Source organism: Periplaneta americana, chromosome 6 (assembly GCF_040183065.1).
Source record: "Periplaneta americana isolate PAMFEO1 chromosome 6, P.americana_PAMFEO1_priV1, whole genome shotgun sequence".
Lineage (NCBI taxonomy): Eukaryota > Metazoa > Arthropoda > Insecta > Blattodea > Blattidae > Periplaneta > Periplaneta americana.
Window position 1 is genome coordinate 10645001 of NC_091122.1, and position 27766 is coordinate 10672766.

The 27766-nt window shown below is 33.2% G+C and overlaps 1 protein-coding gene across 1 annotated transcript in view; it reads right to left on the reverse strand.

Moving 5' to 3' along the window:
- LOC138700987 (serine/threonine-protein kinase 17A-like) overlaps positions 1 to 27766 on the reverse strand; it is a 379686-nt gene that overhangs the window by 6545 nt on the left and 345375 nt on the right. The window contains exons 2-5 of the mRNA XM_069827447.1: positions 13980 to 14192; positions 12511 to 12649; positions 3198 to 3324; positions 570 to 618 (exon numbers count right to left, since the gene is read on the reverse strand). Coding sequence (XP_069683548.1) covers positions 570 to 618; positions 3198 to 3324; positions 12511 to 12649; positions 13980 to 14192 — 528 coding nt within the window. The remainder of the gene's footprint in view (positions 1 to 569; positions 619 to 3197; positions 3325 to 12510; positions 12650 to 13979; positions 14193 to 27766) is intronic.

Below are 27766 nucleotides of genomic sequence, written 5' to 3' on the forward strand. Positions count from 1 at the left end.
AATATATTTTTTTCATATAGCAGAAGGACAGTATTTTACACATACTAATTTTCATTATTGTACAAGACACAGTAATGGAGGAAAAAAATGTTGAATATTTCCAAACTTTTTACTGCTGTAAGCTGTACCTAACCTCTTAAGTGAGGGCAGCAATGAACCTCCGGGTTTCTTAAGAGCCATTTGTAAGTAAGTATAATTTTAATATAGTCACACGTGATATACCATTTTAAAAAGGGAAAATCAAATAATGTATTATAAAAAATAAAACATAAATCAACATTTTCACCCAAAATCCAATTCTGTTCCCCTTAAAACAATGTCAAAAATGTCTGACAAACAAATACTATGATCAAGAATAGTGTCTGTTAGCATTATTTAGATTCTGTGACTTAATGGATGCTAACATTAAATCCAATTTGTGTATCAGCAGTTTCACGCTGTAAATTCACTGTATTGTGTGCAGACAACAAAAAGCCGGCTCAATCAGAAACAAATACTAAAATAATATTCACCAGGACTTTACAAGACATCACTACATTACCTTAACATGAAGCTGCTTCTATACTTACCAAATATCAGTTGCAAGGCTTATGGGTTCGTAACTCAGAATTTCTGGAGCTGGAACAGAGAAAAACAGATCATCGGGGTAAGTACCGACATGGACAGTACAATATTGTTAAAAACTAACAAATGCAACTACAAAAAAAGAACATCGGCATATTCTGAACAGCTGTTTGTGAGAAAAATCATATTAAAGGTATGCGTTTTTAGGCTTTGACGATGACTTTTTTTTTTAATTATCGAGTATGCCCCAAAGAGTATAACTCATATGTAGGGGCTATACAAGAACACATACATAAGTTGTACAATGTAATTTAAAACGTCATGAAACTACAGTCTGTGGAAAACAAAGAATATCTCAAGAATTTATTAAAGAAAGAAAGCAAAATAAGAAAAATAGTAAGATAAATTTTTGGGCAGAAAGAAGAAACGTTTGAAACCATGAAATAAATAAATAAATTAAATCAATAAATCAAATCAGGGATTAATCGTACTATCAGGGACTGGAATGCTTTACCTGCAGACTTACTAAAGGCTTTACCAGTAACCAAGAATGTATTTAAAAATAGGCTTAAGGACTTTACTAATAGACGGTAGTATATTATACACATTATTTAAAGGATGTAATTGATATCTTGTTATTTGAAGTGTTGTATCAGTGTAGAAGTGTGTTGTGTCAGTGAAGTGTGAAGTGTGTTGTGTCAGTGAAGTGTGAAGTGTGTTGTGTAAGTGAAACGTGTTCCTGTCAGTGAAGCTTTATAGTTTATAGTGGCAGTGCAAAGTATTTGAACAGTGAAATGTGTCGTAGTTCCAGTGCAGTGAGTGAGTTGACAGCGAAATGAGTGTAATGTTGAAAGGTACTTATGCAGATATGAACATATCATACTCGTGGGTTTTAGTTCGAACTTAGATTTAAGATACAAATTAGATTTACTTTAAATGTTATTTTAAGTGATCGTGCTTCATTTAATTTAGGATTGAGTTAATAATTAATCCACTGCCACCGGGTATTTACTCATTTGCAGTGAGAATACATATATACATACATACAAACAATTAAAATCAATAATCTTACCAAAAACGTATTTTTAAACAATTCTTAAAACACCAGCAATTTGATAAAATTCTATATTCTAAAGGAAGTTGGTTAAAAGTTGTTGTTAAAAAATGGTTAAGTCCTTTCGTTCCATAAGTAACTGACCTATGCTGAGAAGAAAATATATTTTCTTTCTGTCTTCTTAAATAAGTATGCAGCCTATATCTTTACTAAACTAAAATATAATATTACAATGTATTAATTTGTTAATAATTTTGAACATGAAAATAGCAACACCTAATTCGATAATTGATTCAACTGGCAGAACGAAAGAAAATTGATATAGAAAACCCAATAAATTTCTTAAAGCTCTATTTTGAATAATTTGTAAAGGTCTCAAAACAGTTTTCTTATTATGTCCCCAAATAAATGACATATACATTAAATGAGAATGGATAAAATCATAATATAAGATGATGAAAGAGTGATGGAACGGAGAAAAATTCTCTCCGGCGCCGGGATTTGAACCCGGGTTTTCAGCTCTACGTGCTGATGCTTTATCCACTAAGCCACGCCGGATACAATCCCGACGCCGTTTAGAATCGTCTCAGATTAAGCTCCATCTCTTGGGTTCCCTCGGGTGGCCGCCCTCTACACTACGTCATAGATGTCTATGAACGCAGGACCGAAGTCCATACATGTGTTGAGGTGCACTCAGATGAGTCACTGATTGGCGGGATCCGACGGTATGGGCGCCGGAGAGAATTTTTCTCCGTTCCATCACTCTTTCATCATGTGATGACGCAGAATATCTGCATTGAAATATCATATGTACTTCGGTACATCAAAATATACATAATATAAGAGACAAGATATAGGCAAAGATCTTGTAAGCCTTTTCAAAATACCAGACATTGGAACAATTTTGTTACAGACAGGCAAAATATGCTTATCCAATGTTAAATGTTCATCAACAATCAAATCTAAAAATTTAAGTGATGTAGCTTTTTGTATTACAGAATAATTAAACTTTAATTCTTTCGGAATAATATAATAAAGTGAAGGTTTAGTGAAAATAGTACACAAAGGTTTTTTTGTTTTCAAATTGAAAGGAAGTCTATATGCGCTTAACCAGTTTTCAATTTAATTGAATCCAATATTTAATATATAAAAGAATTGTTAATTTTGTTATCATTTACTTATCTACAAATGGCTTTTAAGGAACCCGAAGGTTCATTGCCGCCCTCACATGAGTCCACCATCGGTTCCTATCCCGAGAAAGCTTTAACCATAAAAACTGCCAAAGACTGCAGCCATTTTATTTTCATTTTATTGTCTTGCGTAATGCCAATATGCACTTAGTTTATAATACATAAACAATGAACGTTTGGTATGACCGCAAACATAATTTCATCGACACATACTTATGTTATGAGTACATTCATTTACACTGAAAATAGACATTAACACAAACACATTGCTTTTGTGCTATTGTATCGTAGGCCTCTACTTCACAGTTATTTATATTGTTGCTGACTCAAGGCTCCGGCTTTCTATGTAGATGGCTCTGTATTAATTCATCTCTAGTAATAAATCTTACCAACATAATCTGGCGTCCCTAAAATTTCCCGTACTTCAACACCACTTTGAATAACTCTTGAGATCCCAAAGTCACACAACTTGATGTCACAATCTGGATACAATCCCGTCAGGAGTAAATTCTGGGGCTGTAAAAGAAACATGGCACCAAGCATTAGAGCAAGAAAACAGATGTTTCAAATCAGCAGTAATAAACATAAGAAACAAATTTTAATTAAAAAAAAAGTTTTATACAAAATCTGTCGAAAAAAGTTCATTATTCGGTCATACAGTGTGTGACTGTAAACTTTTTTTTTTTAAATGGCATCCTATTTTAAGATTTACATACTCTGAATCTCCATTAAATTTTACGTATGAATATGTAGAAATTTTACCCATTCACCAGTTTTGTGTCTTTTAACTATTTATTAAATATGTTTCACGAACTTCAAACTTGAGACAAATACGTAAGTATGTAAAATCATGTTAAGAAGGCCATAGAACTAAACAAAACACTATCACTAACCAAACTATACAACAAATGCTCAAAATGAGAACCATTCACAGCCAAACAATGTCCCTGTCTATCACGAAAAGAGTCCATTGTCTTTTTCACAGTTACATGGCTGATATTTTCCTTTTCATATCTACAACCATGTAGAGTAGGCCATGAAATTAAACAAAACACTAACATTAATCAACAATGAACAGTTTTCATTAGTTTTATGGCCTATTCAACATGATTTACATACTTATTTGTCTCAAGTCTGAAGTCATGAAACAAGTTTAATAAATAGGCCTACTTAAAAGGCATGAATGGGTAAAATTTCTACACACCGATACGCAAACTTTAATGAAGATTCGGAATATGTAAATCTTAAAATAGGGTGTCATTAAAAAAAAAGTAAAGTTTACTGTCATATCTGTATAACTAAATTTTTTCGAACACTGGTATCATATTGTATGATTTATCTCCAACAGTTTTTGTACAAAACTTTTTTTATAAAATTAAAATTTAAGACGTTATGAGTAATATTCCATTCGTAATGAACACACTGTGTTTATTATGAAGTATTAAAATATATGTTCATTTCTAAAAGACCTTTTATTTTGGAGAAAGGGCCATCTAGCAATCAATTTAGTATCTGGCAATCATTGCCAGCTGTATGAAACAGTTGAAAACATTGCTAGTAATCTTTTAACAATGAAAATAAACATGTCACTACGTTTTAATTCATTAATGGAATAATGACGCATACTTTTGACTTAAGTTTGCCTGGAATTCATAATATAAACCTTCCACAAACCCGAATGAAGTAGAAAACAGTAAAAAATCATTAGATACAGTCCAGACCAACACATATTATGAGACAATTTTGAATTTGCCTGTAATAGAAGCAAAAGAAGTAAATGATAATGAAGAATTTCTTGATTCATTGTAGCAGACAACAATCATAATGTTTAATTTAGTTTCCAATCAAGGTGTAAAAGTTTCAAACAAATATAAATTTTTTGTATTTTCTACGAATCTGGCGTTTCTTCATGCAAACATTTCAGATTTTTACATGAGAGGTAACAGACCCTAATTTTAAACAAATTTGGTAAACTTATTTAATACTGGTGATGAATAAGGAGTGGATTCCTATGTAATTAAATATTATTTTTGCGTGTGATAAAACATAATTAACAAAGTTAAAAATTCCGGACATGAAGTTTCAAGTTTAAAACACGAATTTTATTTCACATAAAAACACATATTTTCACAAAAAAATTATGTAAATACATGTTTTCAGGAAATCTATTATAAACACATAAATCTTGGAGTTTTTTTACTTAAATAATTTTTTTTACAAGAACTTTTAAACATTTTAAAACTAAATCAATTATGTAACTCAGAAGTACGTTATCTTTTTAAGAATTCTTGGTTGCTTCGTGTTTCTAAGCGCTGTGTGGTGTATCCGTGATCCATTTTCGTAATAGTATCGCCTCAAGTTCTGAGAACTGCTAGGCAGCATATCAGTGTTATTATTAGAGAATAAATTAACATGGACAAGGAGGAGAGATCTTGCAACACAAAATTAGGAATGTTTATTGTTGCTGAAGATGATTTCATTACACGCTTTGTTTGTGAAACACAACAGATAAGAGCTCGGGTATGAACATTATTTAATTTAAACAAATCTCTCGCTTCTCGCACATGTCCATCAAGTAAGGCAATATATCTTGTTGGGATTCCCTGTTATCGGGCTTCGTCAATTGATATCCTTCAAGATATACTGAAAGATGGTTGCTTAAAAAACGATTTGGCTTTCCTATTAGCAAATCTAAGCTTTTTGTGTGACACCATAAAAAAACTGGAAACATCCAAAAACCTGTTGTCTGAAACAGGGAGGTGTGTGCCGTGAAAATTAAACTAGACTCGCTACCAGGTTCAGAAGCACAATTACTAAGAGACAAATTGCAGAATGTGTTTGGGAAAAACAGTGGATATAAAAAAATGTGTAAAGTTGCTCAAGTATTGGAGGGTTTGCCTGTAGGTGAAATTGACGGTATTTGTGTTTGTGACATTCCTCTCTTTAAATATGCACGTCTGACGTCCTGTGATGTGGAAAGATCGTTTTCACAGTATAAGTCGTTGTTCAGAGATAATCGGCAAGCATTTGTGATGGAGAATTTGGAGATGACCTTTGTTGTTCACTGCAACTCTCGGCCAACTACTAGCATTCAAGTGTGGTTGGTGAGTACCTACTAACATTTTTTTTTCCCCAAGTAATAGATCGACTATTGATCAGATTTTTTGTATTCGACAGATAATGGAGAAAAAATGGGAGTATAAGGGTACAGTACATCAGTTATTCATAGACTTCAAAAAGGCATATGATTCGGTTAAGAGGGAAGTATTATATGATATTCTTATTGAATTTGGTATCCCCAAGAAACTAGTTCGATTAATTAAAATGTGTCTCAGTGAAACATACAGCAGAGTCCGTATAGGTCAGTTTCTATCTGATGCTTTTCCAATTCACTGCGGGCTAAAGCAGGGAGATGCACTATCACCTTTACTTTTTAACTTCGCGCTAGAATATGCCATTAGGAAAGTTCAGGATAACAGGCAGGGTTTGGAATTGAACGGGTTACATCAGCTTCTTGTCTATGCGGATGACGTGAATATGTTAGGAGAAAATACACAAACGATTAGGGAAAACACGGGAATTTTACTTGAAGCAAGTAAAGCAATCGGTTTGGAAGTAAATCCCGAAAAGACAAAGTATATGATTATGTCTTGTGACCAGAATATGGTACGAAATGGAAATATAAAAATTGGAGATTTATCCTTCAAAGAGGTGGAAAAATTCAAATATCTTGGAGCAACAGTAACAAATATAAATGACACTCGGGAGGAAATTAAACGCAGAATAAATATGGGAAATGCGTGTTATTATTCGGTTGAGAAGCTCTTATCATCCAGTCTGCTGTCCAAAAATCTGAAAGTTAGAATTTATAAAACAGTTATATTACCGGTTGTTCTGCATGGTTGTGAAACTTGGACTCTCACTCTGACAGAGGAACATAGGTTAAGGGTGTTTGAGAATAAGGTGCTTAGGAAAATATTTGGGGCTAAGAGGGATGAAATTACAGGAGAATGGAGAAAGTTACACAACACAGAACTGCACGCATTGTATTCTTCACCTGACATAATTAGGAACATTAAATCCAGACGTTTGAGATGGGCAGGGCATGTAGCACATATGGGCGAATCCAGAAATGCATATAGAGTGTTAGTTGGGAAACCGGAGGGAAAAAGACCTTTAGGGAGGCCGAGACGTAGATGGGAGGATAATATTAAAATGGATTTGAGGGAGGTGGGATATGATGATAGAGACTGGATTAATCTTGCACAGGATAGGGACCGATGGCGGGCTTATGTGAGGGAGGCAATGAACCTTCGGGTTCCTTAAAAGCCATTTGTAAGTAAGTAAGTAAGTAAGCTAAGTAAGGCATTTTTGTCATATTTAAAATAAATATTATTTTATTTTTAGCAAATATTTTCATACTTTTTAGCACATAAAAATCCGCTCCCTAGAGATAACAAGCCCTTATTTTAAACAAATTTGGTAAACTTATTTAATACTGGTGATGAATAGCCATCTTTTGATCCAAATCTTAATTTCTTTTAGCTTTCGTGTTGGAAAAAACTTTATGTTTTTCTAAAAAAATAATAGGGTTTACTGCCAGACACAAGCCTTTTAGAAATGACCGATAATATAGTATATAGAAGACATTTCGTGACATTTTAATTGTATGTTTTAAGAACTTAGAGACAATACTGAAGCATTTTTAGTTTTAAAGTGGATATTTTGTATGTTTAATTCACAAGAAGGTTACAGTTAACAGTCCTTCCTTTGTGTGAAAATAAACACAGATAACAAACGCCTTATCACGAACAAAGCATGCCAGCTTTCTTATCTGTGAGAAGTTGCAACATCAAAAAGATGAATTACAAGAAACAACAAAGGTGAGCATGCTACGAAATAGGTAGAGAAAACATTAAGTTGCTTGGTTTCAGAGTATGTTTTTGATCAATATTTCGTTACTTTATAATTCTACCTATAATTCGTTAAAACAAGATTTAACTCAAAGCCATTTCATGAAAAACAAACGAAGTACAAAAGACACAAGATGGAAGTTAACTTTAAATAATACTACTTCTATAAATAAAAAGTTGTGATGGATACAAATAGCTACAAACTTGTATATTTGACACAAAAATAAGATAGAACGACATCTAAAATAATTTTTTTTGTATAAAATATTATCTAGTAATGAAAAAAAAAACTTCTAAAAATATCTATCTATCTATCTATACTAAATAAATTTTGTGCGACATCGTGTGTATTTGCTTGTTTTCCGCACAGAACCAATACAAGGTAAGTGTGAAATACCACATTCAGTATTCCCAACCTAACACACATAACAATTTCCCTCTTCTTACCGCTTAAGCGTGACATTCATTTTACTGCTTTAGGCTTTTAACATATTATTTTTAGAGAAGTTTAACATAGTAATAATTATAAATTGGAAACTTACCACTGCAATTTCACCTAAATTGCAATGTTAATTATTGTTTTTAAATATTTGAAAAAATTAAGTAAAGTCTACTACTCCACGAAACTTGTTGCATTCCTCATACAAGTAACATTAAGGAAGCCGTGAAAAAATCAACAAGATTCCAGATGCTGATGTTATTATTGCAATATGTTATATAAATAATATTGTTAAAATATTAAAATGCAAAATAAATCATTACATAACCTTACCGTTTGTTTTAAGTTCGCATTTATAGACTGGGGGAAAAAAAGACAGACGTATATCATGGCCTGCTGGAGTATAGTAAACACAGAAAACATTTTATAGCAACAATGTTGAAGAAAGATATTTTGGTTTTCCGAAGTTACCGTCATTAAACAGAAACCAACATGGAGATTTCATTGCAACTAATTAGAAATTCGTCTTTCAGGTATGTAATAAACGATCTTCGCACAAAATAATGTACGATACACGAGCAGTATGTTTGTTTTCATGTTCTCGGAAATTAAAAAAGCTCAACTACGTTTCGCTTTTTCAATCTTTTCCTCGACCATGAAAACGTCAACATACCGCTCTTGTAACGTATATTACTATTACAAGAAAAATAGTTCATCCAAAGGGCTGGACTCGGGTAGAGTACCCAAAACGCTCATTGCATTTCCGCGTTGAATTGCAATACTTAAACGTTGACGCAAATAAGTAGTGCAACGACGATCACCGGTAATGGAGATCAAAATTTCCATTTCTCGGCTTATTTTTTATCGCCTGTCTCCTGCATTTGGGGGAGGGTGTCTGTCCAATAGTCTTTGCACCATGTCAAATAATAATTTCTCATTACTAGTACAGTACAACCTCATTAATTAAAACTAATTGGGGGAGGAACCCCAGTTTGAATTAGTGAAAGTCCGAATTATACAGAATTGACTGAATTATGATTATTTACCGAAAAAAAAAATAGTAATATGCGTTACAAGAGCGGTATGTTGACGTTTTCATGCTCAAGGAAAAGTTTGAAAAAGCAAAACGTAGTTGAGCTTTTTTAATTTCCGAGAACATGAAAACAAACATACCGCTCGTGTATCGTACATTATTTTGTGCGAAGATCGTTTATTACATACCTGAAAGAGGAATTTCTAATTAGTTGCAATGAAATCTCCAGCTTGGTTTCTGTTCAATGACGGCAAATTTGGAAAAAAAAAATCTATTTTCAACATTGTTACTTTAAAATGTTTTCTGTGTTTACTATACTCCAGCAGGCTGTGATATACGTCTGTCTTTTTTTTTCCCCCAGTCTATAAATGCGAACTTAAAACAAACGGCTTCCTTAATGTTACATGCATCACGAATGCAGTAACTTTTGTGGAGTTGTAGAGTTTACTTAATTTTTGCAAATATTTAAAAACAATAACTAACAGTGCAATTTAGGTGAAATTGCAGTGGTAAGTTTCCAATTTATAATTATTACTATATTAAACGTCTCTAAAAATAATATGTTAAAAGCCTAAAGCAGTAAAATCAATATGTCACTTAAGCGGTAAGAAGAGGGAAATTGTTATGTGTGTTAGGTTTGGAATACTGAATGTAGAATTTTAGACTTACCGCAGATTGGTTTTGTGCGGAAACCAAGCAAATACGCACGATCTCGCAAAAAATACTTCGTGTAGCTGTTTACTAACTTCGTGTTAATTTAATATATAATTAGTTTGAAGTTCTTCAGTCCAAGACAATTACTGCACAATTCCCTTCCTGGAGGAGATGTCAGCAACATACATTCCACAAATATTTGTGAATGAATACCCCAGGCACCGAGATATTTCATAGAATTATAGTAATAATTATTAACACTGAAAATCCAGGGATATCTGGGAGCAATATAAAATCCAGAGAACGAATTTCATTCTGCGACAAAAATTAAAATTCGGGGAATGTCTCCAGAAAACAGGGACGCCTGACAGTAGCTTATACCAACCAGAAAATATACAATTTTGTATAGTTTGGCTGATGAATTGTATATGCTTTTAAAATGATTACTAGTCTGTGTAGCTCTACTGATGAATTGTATATAGGCCTACTGTAAATTGAATGGTAGTCTGTATAGCTCAATAGATGAATTGTATATGCTGTAAATTGTATAGTAGTCTGTATAGCTCAATAGATGAATTGTATATGCTGTAAATTGTATAGTAGTCTGTATAGCTCAATAGATGAATTGTATATGCTGTAAATTGTATGGTAGTCTGTATAGCTCAATAGATGAATTGTATATGCTGTAAATTGTATAGTAGTCTGTATAGCTCAATAGATGAATTGTATATGCTGTAAATTGTATGGTAGTCTGTATAGCTCAATTGATGAATTGTATATGCTGTAAATTGAATGGTAGTTTGTATAGCTCAATAGATGAATTGTATATGCTGTAACTTGAATGGTAGTCTGTATAGCTCAATTGATGAATTGTATATGCTGTAAATTGAATGGTAGTTTGTATACCTCAATAGATGAATTGTATATGCTGTAAATTGAATGGTAGTTTGTATAGCTCAATAGATGAATTGTATATGCTGTAAATTGTATAGTAGTCTGTATAGCTCAATAGATGAATTGTATATGCTGTAAATTGTATAGTAGTCTGTATAGCTCAATTGATGAATTGTATATGCTGTAAATTGAATGGTAGTTTGTATAGCTCAATAGATGAATTGTATATGCTGTAAATTGAATGGTAGTCTGTATAGCTCAATTGATGAATTGTATATGCTGTAAATTGAATGGTAGTTTGTATAGCTCAATAGATGAATTGTATATGCTGTAAATTGAATGGTAGTTTGTATAGCTCAATAGATGAATTGTATATGCTGTAAATTGAATGGTAGTCTGTATAGCTCAATAGATGAATTGTATATGCTGTAAATTGAATGGTAGTTTGTATAGCTCAATAGATGAATTGTATATGCTGTAAATTGAATGGTAGTCTATATAGCTCAATAGATGAATTGTATATGCTGTAAATTGAATGGTAGTTTGTATAGCTCAATAGATGAATTGTATATGCTGTAAATTGAATGGTAGTCTATATAGCTCAATTGATGAATTGTATATGCTGTAAATTGAATGGTAGTTTGTATAGCTCAATAGATGAACTGTATATGCTGTAAATTGTATAGTAGTCTGTATAGCTCAATAGATGAATTGTATATGCTGTAAATTGTATGGTAGTCTGTATAGCTCAATTGATGAATTGTATATGCTGTAAATTGAATGGTAGTTTGTATAGCTCAATAGATGAATTGTATATGCTGTAAATTGTATAGTAGTCTGTATAGCTCAACTGATGAATTGTTTATGATTATAAATTGAATTAATCTACTTGATATTAATTGCACAAATTTGTATAGCTTAATGAAAGTATGCTACTTTGTATTGTATATATTTGTATAGTTTTGGCCGATGAATTGTATATGCTTTAAATTGAATAGTAATCTATATAGCTCTACTGATAAATTGTTTGTGTTTGTAATTTGAAGTAGATTGCATGATATGTATTATCAATTTTTGTATATCACAACTGGTTGAATTGTTTATGCCTTAAATTTAATTAACTTGTTTTGTATTATACATATAGCTCAACTTATGAATGATCGTTTGCGTTTGTAAATTTAATAATCTGATTGGCTATGTATTGTATACTTTTAGTAGAGCCATCGATGTAGCTCAGTCGGCAGACTCGCTGGGCTGCTGATCCGGAGCTGCGTTCGGGCTTGGGTTGGATCCCCCTTTGGACTTTGGTTTCTCCCGAGGTTTTCCACAGCCGTGGGACTGAAGCCGGATGGTCCATGGCGAGTCCTCGGCATCAACTCCTTTGATTTGATTACCTGGTTGGGTTTTTCCGAGGTTTTTCCCAACCAAAAGGCAAATGCCGGGTAATATTTTGGCGAATCCTCGGACCTCAACTCATCTCACTACATCTCGCCAAAATATTGTAAAAAATTGCACAAAATTGTAAAAATTGTAAAACTGTAAAAATTTGTAAAAATTGTAATTGTAATATTGTAAAATTTTGACTTGTTCCACATCTTAAAGCTTCATTGCCCATGTAAGATCTATGGAATAAAATAAATGAATAAAATAAATAAAAAATATATTCATTTTCACTTCTTCACCCTCAGTGCATTCTCTTATAAACAGACTTAAATGAGCCAAGATCTCTGAACAAGCTATGGTCCATAACGAAGTGTGCCCATCATTACCTTAAGGTCTAGGTGCGCGATGTTGTTGTCATGCAGGTAACTAAGGCCCTCCAGGATCTGTCTCATGACCTTGATCGCGTGTGACTCCTGCAGGCCCTCCTCCGAATCCAGTATCCTCTGCAGCTCCCCTCCTGAAGCCCTGCAGATAAACAAATGTTATTCAATTTCATATTAACTTTAGGGCTTTTCAAAAGTAAGAGGTAACTTGAATTGCTCATATTTTCTACACAATTTTAAAAATTCAGATACTGGCATACTACAAGAGAAAACCTGATATGTCCATTTTCAGAAAATCCATAGGGTAGCACAAGCATGGTACCATAGAGTTTGGAGTTTGAAATGTTGACAAAGAAAGAAACAAATGGTAGGGAGATGATAAAAACAGAAGAAAGTATACAAAGATTAGAAGAAATAAAGTAGTCTACTCTAATACAATAAAATGGGTATTAACTGACTTGCTAAAATTATATTTCACTAATGTTAGCTTCACCAAAACGTTCGAACAAAGCCGCCATTTTCAGTCTACTATCTATGCGGAAAACAAATGACGATCGCAAAGCATGTTTTATAGTACTGTGAAGAATTTGCAGTTTGAAATGTTGGCAGATAAAGAAAGGAATGCCAGGGAAATGATAAAAACAAAGTGATAAAAATAAACAAATGCTAGGTAAGTGATAAAATTGTAGCGACAAGCAGCCATGATTGTTTAAAAGACGTCCTTTCGCATCCTTTTATTGGTCAAAAGTGTTATGACGTAGTAAAAGTATAATAGTCACCATAAAATCACATCCTTGTGTATTAACCTAGATCATATGAAGACATTATTACAAAAACAACCCTTGACAAAATTGCTATTTTTTCAGGAAAACAATAAAAAATAAAAGAATAACACATGTCAGCTATTTCCGTTGAACAGGTGTTTTATCCTTGTGTTTATTGCACTTAACATGGACCGTTTTTGGAGTCTATAAACATTTAAAATAGCAGCAAATGTGTCCTTAACTCAATTTAATTAAAAATGACTAGGGCTGTTTTTGTAATAATGTCTTCATATATATATATATATATATATATATATATATATATATATATATATATATATATATCTCCCAGATAGGTTAACAACCTTTGTCAGGTTTACTACGCTGCCATCTAGTTGTTACATAAGGAATCACGTCATAATTCCCATTTGAATTGCATTAGCAACTGTACTGCCATCTCGTGTTTGTTTACGGCTGACGATCCTGGCGGTTGTTCTTTTGAAAGTGCTGCCGATTTTAACATAGCGATGATCCATCTGTTACATATATGATCTAGGCTTTTACTAACAACAAAATCCAGAAGCAAAAGAAGGCCAGGAAAGGATAGGAAGAGCAAAAGAGATTGAGAATAATAAATAAAAGGAGAGCGAAAAGGAAGAAAAGTAATGATGATGCGATTGTTTCATATATTGGCGGCCATATACTCACAGCTCCAATATCAGCGCCATCTCTGTGGGAGTCTCGTAAACCTCATGCAGGCTGACGATGCGGACGCTATCGGTGGCGATCTTGAGAACTGCTACCTCGTGCAGGATGTCCTGTCGCTGGTCCATTGCCCGTCGTCTCTTGCGGATGAACTTGGCAGCGTACTCCACGCCGGTCTCCTTGTGCGTGCATTTCCGGACGGCCGCGAACTTGCCCCTGTAAGCAGGCAACACCCGTTCAAGCTCAAGAAAAGTAGGACCGGACCACAATAAGGGGGCCGCAATCGATCCGTCACAAGATGAATGTCAAATCCGACAAATTACACCGGTGTATTCTCGCGCTATCAAATGACTTACGTATTAATTTATGAAAGTACAATCAGATTCTGTCATGACTTGGCAAACGCGCAATTAACACCCACAATGACAGCTACGATTTATCTGGATTAGTGGTCAGTCCGCATTCCACGCTGCCAACTGTCGACGCTCCAACTCGTTTCTTTTGTTTACGACAACATCTCGTTGCCAGGGAAACAATTAGCCTAAATAGCTACACGAGTTTTGGCGTGCAGTAACAAACAGTTATGATTTGCAATGACATAATAATTAATGATTATTCTCAGAATGAAGACAATTTACGCAGTCCAAAATCACATCCAGCTTGATTTTAAAACACAAAAACTATCTGCTATTTTCCACCTACGATATTCCCCGTCATCTTTTCAGGTCTATTGGTTAGTATGTTTGCTAATCGAGTCGAGGTCCTGAGGTCCCATGTCACAGATTAACGGTTATGAAAAAATATCTCTTCCTGAACAGTGTTGCCAAACTGTGTGGAATTTTGATTGTTGTGTGGAACTCTCACAACTAAATTTTTTAGTTAATTTAAAAAGTAAATGTGCACATAAAAATACTGCTACAGTTAACTCTCAAAGAACCATGGGTGAATTATCTAAACCGCCCTTAATCTGTAGTTCGTCTTTTTGTCTTGTAGTTTACATTTTCTTACGCATTTATCACAACAATTGTTACAAATCACGCCACTCTTATTAATTCTTCAAGACAAATGCATAATTAAACTGTAAAGAATCAAGTTTCTGAAGTCGTATGATTTGTAACAATTTTTGTTATAAGTGCGTAAGAACGATGTAATTTTTAGTTAAAAATTGAAAAACAAAATGAGTACAAAGTAATTAACAATACATTTTTAACTTCAGAACACAGTCAATTAAGGGGAGAGGATGGTATTTTTTAAAGCTTTTTTCATATTTGGTGTAAAATATTAATTTTTTGTATGTAGAGAGCTCATAGCTGTGGCAACTCAACCAAATAAAAATATTTTGAAAAAAAAAATTATTTGGGGACCCAAATTTGAAAAAAAAAAAAAAATACCCCATGCAGGATTGTACTAAAACCGATATATCTAAACCGTTTTTAAAGATAGATTCAAACAATTTTTTGCTATGTATTTGCAAAAGCATGTTCTACAAACTGTCTGTAACAGAATTTTGATATTAGTCCCTACGTTTGTAAAATAAACAATTTAAATTTAATAACAATTTTCTGATTTCCTTTCTTACAAACAAACGAACGTATTTTTTAAACGAAATCAATTAACAAAATTATGTTACAGAGAAAAGATTCCTAATAGTCTAAAGAATGTGTGTTCTAAATTTCATGCATGTATCTTTAATAGTTCAGAAATTATATCCATTTTTGTCTGGCAATGTAGCAAAAAAAATTAAGTTACTGGAAACCGATAAAAGCGGGCGTGTGATTTAAAAATCCATAGCGCAGGAAGTTTAAAAATGACGCCTCAACATCCGATAAGGGCACAAATACCCACAAAATGTTATGCAATGCATTCCACACATATCAAAGGGTATTTTAAAGAAACATTTTTTTTTTTTAAATTTAATCTACCGGAAACAACAATAAAAGTGGGCGAGTGATTTAAAAATCCATAACGCAGGAAGTTTAAAAATGGCGACTCAACATCCGATAAGGGCACAAATAGTCTACCCACAAAATGTTATGCTATGCATTCCACACATATCACAGAGTATTTTAAAGAATTTTTTTTTTTGAAAATTTACTAATTTTTCACCAAAAAATACCATCCTCTCCCCTTAATATGAGTATAACATGTACAGTAGTGGCAAAAAACGGACCGACCCTTGTAGCTGATTTCAGAGCCTTGTTCACTCCAGAGCACGATAGACTGGTAACTAAGACTTTCGTGGTTCGAATCCTGCCTGGGAAGGAAACTTTATTTTGTTCCTTATTCAAATTTATTCCCAATACTTTTCGATTGCTGGTAAAATTCATGTTCAGGGAATAATAAGTTAATTAAGTAGTAAAACATCGCTACAATCGTGAGTAAGAATGATGTCATTTTTAGTTAAAAATTGAAAAACAAAATCTGTACAAAGCAATTCACAGCACATTTTTAGCTTCAGAACACTGGCTAATTAAAGAGATAACACTTCTGAATAGTTAATTCTCTATTTGTAATATTTTTTATCCTTAAAACTAAAGAAAAAGGTATTTTACTAAAAACTTCAAATTAATAATAATAATAATAACGTTTTCTTGTAATGTATTTAAGCATAAGCTAGCTTATCATCCATTGTATAGAGTAGAAAATTTTATTTAAATTTGTAGATTTGTAATGTATAATATTTTAATTGTGAATTTATAAGGTGCAATTTGAATTGTGGATTTGTAATGTATATTTTAAATTGTGAATTTGTAAGGTACAATTTAAATTGTGGCTTTGTAATGCATATTTTAAAATTTTGGATTTGTAATGTATAATATCTGAAATTGTAAATTTGTAAGGTACAATTTAAATTGTGGATTTGTAATGTATATTTTAAATTGTGAATTTGTAAGGTACAATTTAAATTGTGGCTTTGTAATGCATATTTTAAAATTTTGGATTTGTAATGTATAATATCTGAAATTGTAAATTTGTAAGGTACAATTTAAATTGTGGATTTGTAATGCATATTTTTAAATTTTGGATTTGTAATGTATAATATTTTAAATTGTTAATTTGTAAGGTACAATTTAAATTGAGGATTTGTAATACATATGTTAAATTTTGGATTTGTAAAGTATAATTTAAATTTGACTCTATCTATTACAATAGTGTATTGCTAGATAACTATGAACTATTCTACATATATCAAATTCGATTAATAATATAAACATAGTATGTAATATTGCAACACTTGTACAACATTTTTTTTTATTTATTTTAATTTTTGGATTGTAATATCTATTTTAACCGACTCTGTATATTGCAATAATGTACTGCTATGTGAATATCAACGATGAACTATGAAATATGTAACATAAACATAGCATGTAGTATTGCAAATATTGTATGCAATGAAACATGCTGTTTTAGCACAATAAAGGAAAAAATAAAAAAATAAAATAATAATAATAATAATAATAATACTAATAATAATAATAATAATAATAATAATAATGATTTATTTTAACTGGCAGAGTTAAGGCCATTTGGCCTTCTCTTCCACTCAACCAGTATGATAGAAAATTACTACAATGCTATGAATATAACATAATTAATACAATACAAGACAATATAATACATAATTAATATAATACAATGACAATTCTTTTCATCTTCACAACACCAATAAAATAACAATAATAATAATAATAATAATAATAATAATAATAATAATAATAATAATAGTCATACCTAAAGTAAATTATTAAACTCGATCACAATTATAACTTCAATTTGACTGCGCCCGTAAGAAATCGTTTAGCCTTTTCTTGAAAGTGGATATTAATGCAACTCTGAAAATATTGAGGTTAGGACAAATGTTTATATGACATTTTTTTGCTCAGAGTGTCTTCAGGAATAAGCTCCGTAAGTGACGGTAAATCCTCGTGAATCACCCTGTATAACTGTCGGAAGTGAACCAAAGACTGAGGAATTTTCAAGGCTATGTTGGCTGAAGTGGCATAACCTGACACAATTCAGTTCAATGACCATATATGGAAGTAACGCCTTGTAGCACAAATTAAATGAATCACTATTGTTCACGGAACCCAAGTCGCCAACACGTGAGGCGGCTTTAGATCCTGCTGCCTTCCAGGAACGGACGGGGCAAGCCTGCCGGAACGCGACACTGCCAGTCTTCAAGGCTGTCATTATCCCAGGTACCGATGTACTCATCATGTCCGTTGTAAAATACCACAGCAATAAAAGGATCGGTGTGTGAAATGAGGCACACTTTGAAGTTATGTACACAGCTTCGTAATAACTCAGTTATTTTATCAAGTTGCTGGTTACTTACTTACTTACTGGCTTTTAAGGAACCCCGAGGTTCATTGCCGCCTTCACATAAGCCCGCCATTGGTCCCTATCCTGAGCAAGATTAATCCATTCTCTATCATCATATCCCACCTCTCTCAAATCAATTTTAATATTATCTTCCTATCTACGTCTCGGCCTCCCTAAAGGTCTTTTTTCCTCCGGCCTCTCAACTAACAAACTCTCTCTCTGTTATCCTGGACTTTCCTAATGGCATACTCTAGAGCAAAGTTAAAAAGTAAAGGTGATAGTGCATCTCCTTGCTTTAGCCCACAGTGAATTGGAAACGCATCAGATAGAAACTGACCTATACGAACTCTGCTGTACGTTTCACTGAGACACATTTTAATTAATCGAACTAGTTTCTTGGGAATACCAAATTCAATAAGAATATCATATAAAACTTCTCTCTTAACCGAGTCATAAGCCTTTTTGAAATCTATGAATAACTGATGCACTGTACCCTTATCTCCCATTTTTTCTCAATTATCTGTCGAATACAAAATATCTGGTCAATAGTTGATCTATTACGCCTAAAACCACATTCATGATCTCCAATAATTTCATCTACATACGGAGTTAATCTTCTCAAAATAATATTGGACAAAATTTTGTACGACGTCAACAAAAGTGATATTCCTCGAAAGTTACTACAGTTAGTCTTGTCCCCCTTCTTAAAGATAGGTACGATTATGGACTCCTTCCATTGTTCTGGTACAATTTCCTTTTCCCAAATAGCAAGTACAAGCTTATAAATTTCGTTAGATAATGCGCTTCCACCCTCTTGTATTAATTCTGCTGGAATTTGATCGATACCTGGAGACTTATAATTTTTCAGATTTTCTATCGCAATTTCGACTTCAGAAAGTGTGGGTTCGGGTATAAATGGCTCAGCAGTTTGTATTTAAATTTCGTCCCGATCATTTCTATTTGGGCTATGTATATTTAGTAGTTGTCCAAAATAGTTTTTCCATCTGTTCAGGATTGAATGAGCGTCTGCAAGCAAGTCACCATTCTCATCCTTGATCACGTTTACCCTTGGCTGATATGCATTCTTGAATTCCTTTATGCCCTTATATAAATCCCTAATGTTTTTATTTTTACTATTTGTTTCTACCTCATTCAGTTTTTCCTTCAAGTAACCTCTCTTTTTATTCCTAAGCGTACGATTTGCTTCCCGTCTTTTATTGAAATAATTATTTCTATTCACCTCAACTGGATCCTGTAAGAATTTCAATTTTGCCTGTTTCCTTCTTTCTACTACCATGCAACAATCTTCATCAAACCACGGTTTCTTTTTCGTAGTTTCATAATAACCTATGCTCTGTTCAGCTGCAATTTTGATAAAGTTGCTGGTTATATTTTGTAATTCATTTTCCTAAAATTTACAATTAACTAAGCAATGAAATCATTTACTGCGCACCGACATATTTGTAATAAATTCTGGTAATGCAGATGGTAATAGGTGACAATTTTTACGGAACTTCTCTGAACTTGGGGCAAATTCTTTCAGTTTACAAGCCGTAAAACAATGAAACAGGATATCTTCGGATTTATGTCCCTCCTGAATTAAACCATACTAGCAATGTTTTTCGTTCTCAAAAAAAACATCACCCTTAAATTCGGGTCTTAACCCGTGAACGCCATGGCAAAGACGGTATCCATTACATCACCGAGAAATGCTTTCTCTACACCTTTTCCAAATATATTTCAGATTAGTGAATTGTATTTCATAAAGCATAATTTGTATTTCAGAAAGTATTATTTGTATTCCAGAAAGCATAATTTGTATTTCAGATTAATGAATTGTATTTCAGAAAGTATCATTTGTATTTCAGTTTCGTCAATTGTATTTCAGAAAGTGTCATTTGTATTTCAGATTCGTCATTTGTATTTCAGATTCGTCATTTGTATTTCAAATTCGTCAATTGTATTTCAGAAAGTGTCATTTGTATTTCAGATTCATCAATTGTATTTCAGAAAGTATCATTTGTATTTCAGAAAGTATCATTTGTATTTCAGAAAGCATAATTTGTATTTCAGAAAGTATTATTTGTATTCCAGAAAGCATAATTTGTATTTCAGATTAATGAATTGTATTTCAGAAAGTATCATTTGTATTTCAGTTTCGTCAATTGTATTTCAGAAAGTGTCATTTGTATTTCAGATTCGTCATTTGTATTTCAGATTCGTCATTTGTATTTCAGATTCGTCATTTGTATTTCAAATTCGTCAATTGTATTTCAGAAAGTGTCAATTGTATTTCAGAAAGTGTCAATTGTATTTCAGAAAGTGTCAATTGTATTTCAGAAATTGTCATTTGTATTTCAGATTCATCAATTGTATTTCAGAAAGTATCATTTGTATTTCAGAAAGTATCATTTGTATTTCAGAAAGCATAATTTGTATTTCAGAAAGTATTATTTGTATTCCAGAAAGCATAATTTGTATTTCAGAAAGTATTATTTGTATTCCAGAAAGCATAATTTGTATTTCAGATTAATGAATTGTATTTCAGAAAGTATCATTTGTATTTCAGTTTCGTCAATTGTATTTCAGAAAGTGTCATTTGTATTTCAGATTCGTCATTTGTATTTCAGATTCGTCATTTGTATTTCAAATTCGTCAATTGTATTTCAGAAAGTGTCAATTGTATTTCAGAAATTGTCATTTGTATTTCAGATTCATCAATTGTATTTCAGAAAGTATCATTTGTATTTCAGAAAGTATCATTTGTATTTCAGAAAGCATAATTTGTATTTCAGATTAATCAATTGTATTTCAGAAAGTATCATTTGTATTTCAGAATAATCAATTATATTTCAGAAAGTATCATTTGTATTTCAGATTAATTAATTGTATTTCAGATTAATCATTGTATTTCAGAAAGCATCATTTGTATTTCAGATTCGTCAATTGTATTTCAGAAAGCATTATTTGTATTTCAGATTAATCAATTGTATTTCAGAAAGCATTATTTGTATTACAGATTCGTCAATTGTATTTCAGAAAGCATAATTTGTATTTCAGATTCGTCAATTGTATTTCAGAAAGCATAATTTGTATTTCAGATTCGTCAATTGTATTTCAGAAAGCATAATTTGTATTTCAGATTCGTCAATTGTATTTCAGAAAGCATAATTTGTATTTCAGATTCGTCAATTGTATTTCAGAAAGCATAATTTGTATTTCAGATTCGTCAATTGTATTTCAGAAAGCATAATTTGTATTTCAGATTCGTCAATTGTATTTCAGAAAGCATAATTTGTATTTCAGATTCGTCAATTGTATTTCAGAAAGCATAATTTGTATTTCAGATTCGTCAATTGTATTTCAGAAAGCATAATTTGTATTTCAGATTCGTTAATTGTATTTCAGAAAGCAGAATTTGTATTTCAGATTTGTCAATTGTATTTCAGAAAGCATAATTTGTATTTCAAATTCGTCAATTGTATTTCAGAAAGCAGAATTTGTATTTCAGATTAATCAATTGTATTTCAGAAAGCATAATTTATATTTCAAATTCATCAATTGTATTTCAGAAAGCATAATTTGTATTTCAAATTCGTCAATTGTATTTCAGAAAGCAGAATTTGTATTTCAGTTCGTCAATTGTATTTCAGAAAGCATAATTTGTATTTCAGATTCGTCAATTGTATTTCAGAACCCGTCAATTGCATTTCAGATAATTGAATCACATATTTTTGTTGTCATGGAAACTATATAACCGTTTATCATGAGTTTGCAATAACGAGTTTATTAGGCTTCTTTTGTCTTTGATTTCCCTATATTTTACAATTTATTTTGTTAATATCAATAAATGAATATATAGTCTACCATTGAAAAACAGTGAATTACAAACTACATATGTGTATTGTAATTTTTAAAGTAAGGTACTTACAGTACAGTAGTTCAAAAGAATTATTCATAATCCTATGAATGTTAGAACTATGAATATAGCAAAAATGTTGACTCATGCTATTCTGAAATACAATTAACACTTTCTGAAATACAAATGACGCTTTCTGAAATTAAATTGACCAGTTCTGAAATATATGTGGAAAACGTGTACATCAGTAGTCTTCCGCACTCGCTGAAATGGGTAAAGTGTAACGAGTGCAACATAATATGCTCCCCGTCGTGCAGAAGGGAGAGATAGAAAGCATACCCGCCAGCAGTCACGGGTGCACGCCATTGCAATGTCTTATGCACGGGTAAGAGACGCTAGCCCGAGGGTGCTCTGTGCTGATGACCTCTGCTCTAGATGGTAATATGACAAAAGTAATAATATCGTATCTTAATACGGTTACCGTTATCTCACCAATGTGTCATTACTTTCCTCGGAACGCCACTGGCTGCGTGGAGACAATTGGAAGGCTATGATGTGTGGGCTCAGCCACACGCGCGTGAGGCTCATATTTCACTTATCAGGCTGTTCCATCTGCGACTTCATTACTACTGCAAGGACAGCACGGTCTATTGTACCACCTCAACATCTTCCAACCTGTTCCGAGCAGTAACAATTCTGTTCGCTGACAGCTGGCACCTTCTAGCAACATTGTGCCAATTAAATTAGATTCTCGTCTGTAACCTAGCAACACAAGAACGCAGAATTTTATATTAAGTTATCTATTACTAGTTAAATGATCTCACAATCAGTTACGACCTAGCAACACGCGATAAAACAAAAGAACAAGAAATTTATACTACATTATATCCTGTCGATTACGTGATGTCACAATTACTTGTGTCCTAGCAACAAGCAATAAAACAGAAGAACAATAAATTTATTTTGCATTATCTCCTGTCGATTATCTGATCTCACAACCAGTTATATCCTAGTAATACTTGATAAAATAACAGAACAATTATTTGTATTATCTAATTACTGATTACATGATCTCACAATCATTTGTGTCCTAGCAACACATAATAAAAAAGAACAGAGAAATGTATACACTCATATTATCCATTACATATGTTATCTCACAACTAGATGTCCTACAACGCAATGAAACAGAAGAACAGAGAAATTTATATAGAATTATCTATAATCGATTAGTTCTATCCTAGCAACACAAGATAAAACAGAAGAATGCAGAAATTTATAGAGAATTATCTATAATCGATTACATGATCTCACAACCAGTTGTATCCTAGCAACACCCGATGAAACATATGAACAGAGTATTTATGTAGAATTATCTAGCGACACATAATAAAACAGAAGAAAGCAGAAATCTATTAGAGATTACGTGATATCACAACCAGTTCTATCCTAGCAACACACGATAAAACAGAAGAATCCAGAAATGTACATAGAATTATCTATAATCGATTACATGAACTCACAACCAGTTGTATCCCAGCAACACGCGATGAAACATAAGAACAGAGTATTTATGTAAAATTATTTAGCAACACATGATAAAACAGAAGAAAGCAGAAATCTATTACAGATTACGTGATATCACAACCAGTTCTATCCTAGCAACACATGATAAAACAGAAGAATGCAGAAATTTGTACAGAATTTATTATCTATTACAGATTACTTCCCTGGGTGTTTAGAGTCTGGAAATTTGTAAGAATGTGTGATTGTGAGTGTGCCGGGTTAATATTAATTAGCCAATTATCAAAAATATAAAATACGTCAGGACTGTCGCTGGGCAGTAACCTGAACACACGTTTCAGCGTCACATTGTTGACAAGTAACTCCATATGCCAGCATAACCATGAAGCATTAATAGATGCTATAGAGTTACCAACAAAGAAAAAAAAAATACAGATTATGTGATATTACAACCAGTACTATCCTAGCAATCAATCAATCAAACTCCTGTATCTCCTCATGAGGAGCATAGGGCATTCAAAAAGTGCCTCCATCGGACCCTATTTGTAGCCAACTTCTTCACTTCGCTCCATGTTTTCCACTCCCTAGCAATTTCCTCCAAAACTGTTCTCTTCCATGTATCTTTTGGCCTTCCACTTGTTCTACTACCCTGGGGGTTCCAATCCAAAGCCATTCTTTCTACTGCTCCATCTTCTTTCCTGATTGTGTGCCGTATCCAATTCCACTTTCTTCTTTTGATTTCTATTGTGATTTCTTTCTGATTTATTATCTTCCATAGTTCTGAGTTTGTGATTATATCTGGCCATCCAATTTTTAAAATTCTTCGTAAACATCTATTAACAAATGTTTGCAGTTTATTTTGTATAATTTTACTTGCTTTCCATGTCTCACAACCATATAATAAGACTGATTTCACATTACGGTTAAAGATTTTAATTTTTGTAGATCTAGATATAATATAAGATTTCCATATTGGGTACAACTGGACAAATGCACTATTTGCATTTTTTATTCGGTTCTTTACATCCTCAAAGGCTCCACCATCCTTGTCAATTATACTACCCAAATATTTAAATTCTTGAACAGTATCAATCTATCCTAGCAACACATGATAAAGGAGAAGAAAGAAGAAATCTGTTACAGATTACGTAATATCACAACCAGTTCTATCCTAGCAACACATGAAACAGAAGAATGCAGAAATTTGTACAGAATTATCTACTGCAGATTACGTGATATTACAACCAGTTCTATCCTAGCAACGAGCGATAAAACAAAAGAAGAGGCAAAATGTATACTGAATTATCTGTTGTTGATCTCACAACCAGTTCTATTCTAGCAACACGCGATAAAACAAAACAGAGAAATGTATACTGAATTATCTATTGTTGATTTATGTGATCTAAAAACCAGCTGTGTCCTAGTAAAACTGAACAGAGAATTTAATATTGAGTAAGACAAAGGTATTTCAATCCATACCCCGAAACGCATGAGGGCATGAAGGTAGAGCTCTATGCATTCCTTGACCTTGGCACTAGAATGAGGAGGAAAAGACCCGCCACTCAATTTGATAGGAGGCTGAGTGAAGTCGGGGCCTCTCTGGAAGTTTTGTTACGAGAAAATCCCTTCACCCCCGGAATAGAACCCCGGACTTTCCAGTCCGTACACAGCTGCTCTACCTACCAACTGCTACCCGGTCGCCTAATATTGTGTCATGTACATTTATTATGTGATTTCACAACTAGTGTCCTAGCAACAGAAAAACAAAAATTTCCTATTCAATAATCTATATCAGACTGCCTCCGTGGTCTGTTGGTCAGCATGTTGGCTTCCAGATCAGGAGGTCCCGGGTTCGATTCCCAGGCTCGGCTCTCGGTGAATTTTTCTTGAAGAAGAGGAATTCCCTGGGTGTCTAGAGTCTGGAAATTTGTATGAATGTGAGTGTGATTGTGAGTGTGCCGGGTTAATATTAATTAACCAATCATCACAAATATCAAAATAAATCAGGACTGTCGCTGGGCAGTAAAGGCTGGTTCACAATAAACCGGAAACGAGAATCGGAGCGGAAACGAAAACGGTAAAATTGTTAAAATGTGTACATTTAAATGTGAGCATTCACAATTAACGAAAAGCTTGCCGGAGCCCGGGATCGGGAACGGAGAGTTGGTCAAGTTTCAACTTTGGCGTTCACGTTTCCGATCACAGCCCACTAGATTCATTCTATTGCCATCTAAAAGCTATTTTGTCGTCGTATATTTTGTAGCAAGAAGACCGTGACATAACCTATGCATTATTTTGTTCTGTGCTGTGCATCATGGAGCAAGTTTTATTTGATGGCATTCTAATATTGAGGAAAATCCTCACGTTTACGATAAGCGGCGCGCCTCGTATAGAGATGAGAAAATGAAGGAGAATACGTGGCTTTCAATAGCTGCATCTTTGAACACCGATCGTAAGTGAATCATATTTTATTACTGTATTGGTTGTATTACACACTACATATTCACGCTTTAATTCAATAACTACTGTTGTGTTCATTTTTGTTCTATTACAAATGTTTCTTCTCTAATTATTTTACGTTATGGTAGACTTAAAATAGGTTGTGATAATAAAGATGCATGGGCTTATTTATAGTACCGTTGAAATTTCGAAGTTGGTTAACCTGTGTTTATGTTGGCTGCCTTGTACTCATGAGAGAACGCCATTAGTCAATTATATACAAATAACATCAGAATGCGTAATATCGACTTTACATATCGTTATTGACATGCATATCGATATGCATAGTCGTCTATGTTCTCGGTTTATTGTGAATCAAAAATTTTCATATTCACGTCCTCTGCTTCTCGTTTTCATTCTGGTTCTCGTTCCCGGTTTATTGTGAACCAGCCTTAACCTGAACACACGTTTCAGCGTCACATTGTTGACAATTAACTCCATCTGTTAGCACAACTATAATCTAATAGATGCTATAGAGTTACCAACAACGAAAAAAAAAAATAATAATAATCTATATCGGTTACATGGTCTCTCTGTGTCCTACCAAGCTTCTGACTACAGAAATTAATTCGCAGAATGAAAACGCAATGAAGGAACGGAGAAGGAAATTCGTATGCAGCTACCTGGACACCGTGCATCACTCCCACGACCAGGTGTCAAACCCACACCATTCTGCAAGGTGGAACCGCAAGCGCTAACCACAGTTCACATGCAAATTGCGTGTTCTGCAGTCACGAGTTAACAGCTTCACTCCAGCTGGTGTAACGACGGAAAAGAAAGCGTATTTGGAAAATATCGCTCGTGCTATTTGGCAATAGTACTGTATTGCCATTCAAGATTCGGAAGTGTTTTTTACAAAATCGGGGAAAAGTTTGAAAAACGAGCATAGCCAGTTTTTCAGTTTCAGAGATTTTGTAATGCACTTCACAACGTCTAATACATATTTTTTGCACGATCATATTTTTACAATTGCAAATACAGGGACATCATTTTATTTTTACTTCAATTTTTATTGTACCTGAGTTTTTGAATGTACTTCACTCCCACCCCGTCTACTAGTAAGTCCACACCTGTGGAGTAACGGCTAGTGCGTCTGGCAGTGAAACCAGGTGGCCCGGGTTCGATTCCCGGTAGGGCAAGTTACCTGGTTGAGGTTTTTTCCGGGGTTTTCCCTCAACCCAATATGAGCAAATGCTGCGTAACTTTCGGTGCTGGACCCCGGACTCATTTCACTGGCATTATCACCTTCATCTCATTCAGACGCTAAATAACCTAAGATGTTGATAAAATGTCATAAAATAATAATAATAATAATAATAATAATAATAATAACAATAATAATAATAATAATAATAATCTACTAGTAAACTTCCAACCGTCCTCCACACAGAACCAAGGTCACGTATGCAGTCAAAGTCGCCTTACGGTCATAGTAAACAGTACGTGAGTATAGTTAGTTCCAGAAATATGTTCGCGTTTTTGCATTGAAAATTTAGAGCAATATTATTCCAAAGCCTTCTCAAAACTGTACTGTAATGGTAACTAAGTAACAATAAGTGCACTGTAATGGGTCTGTTTCAGT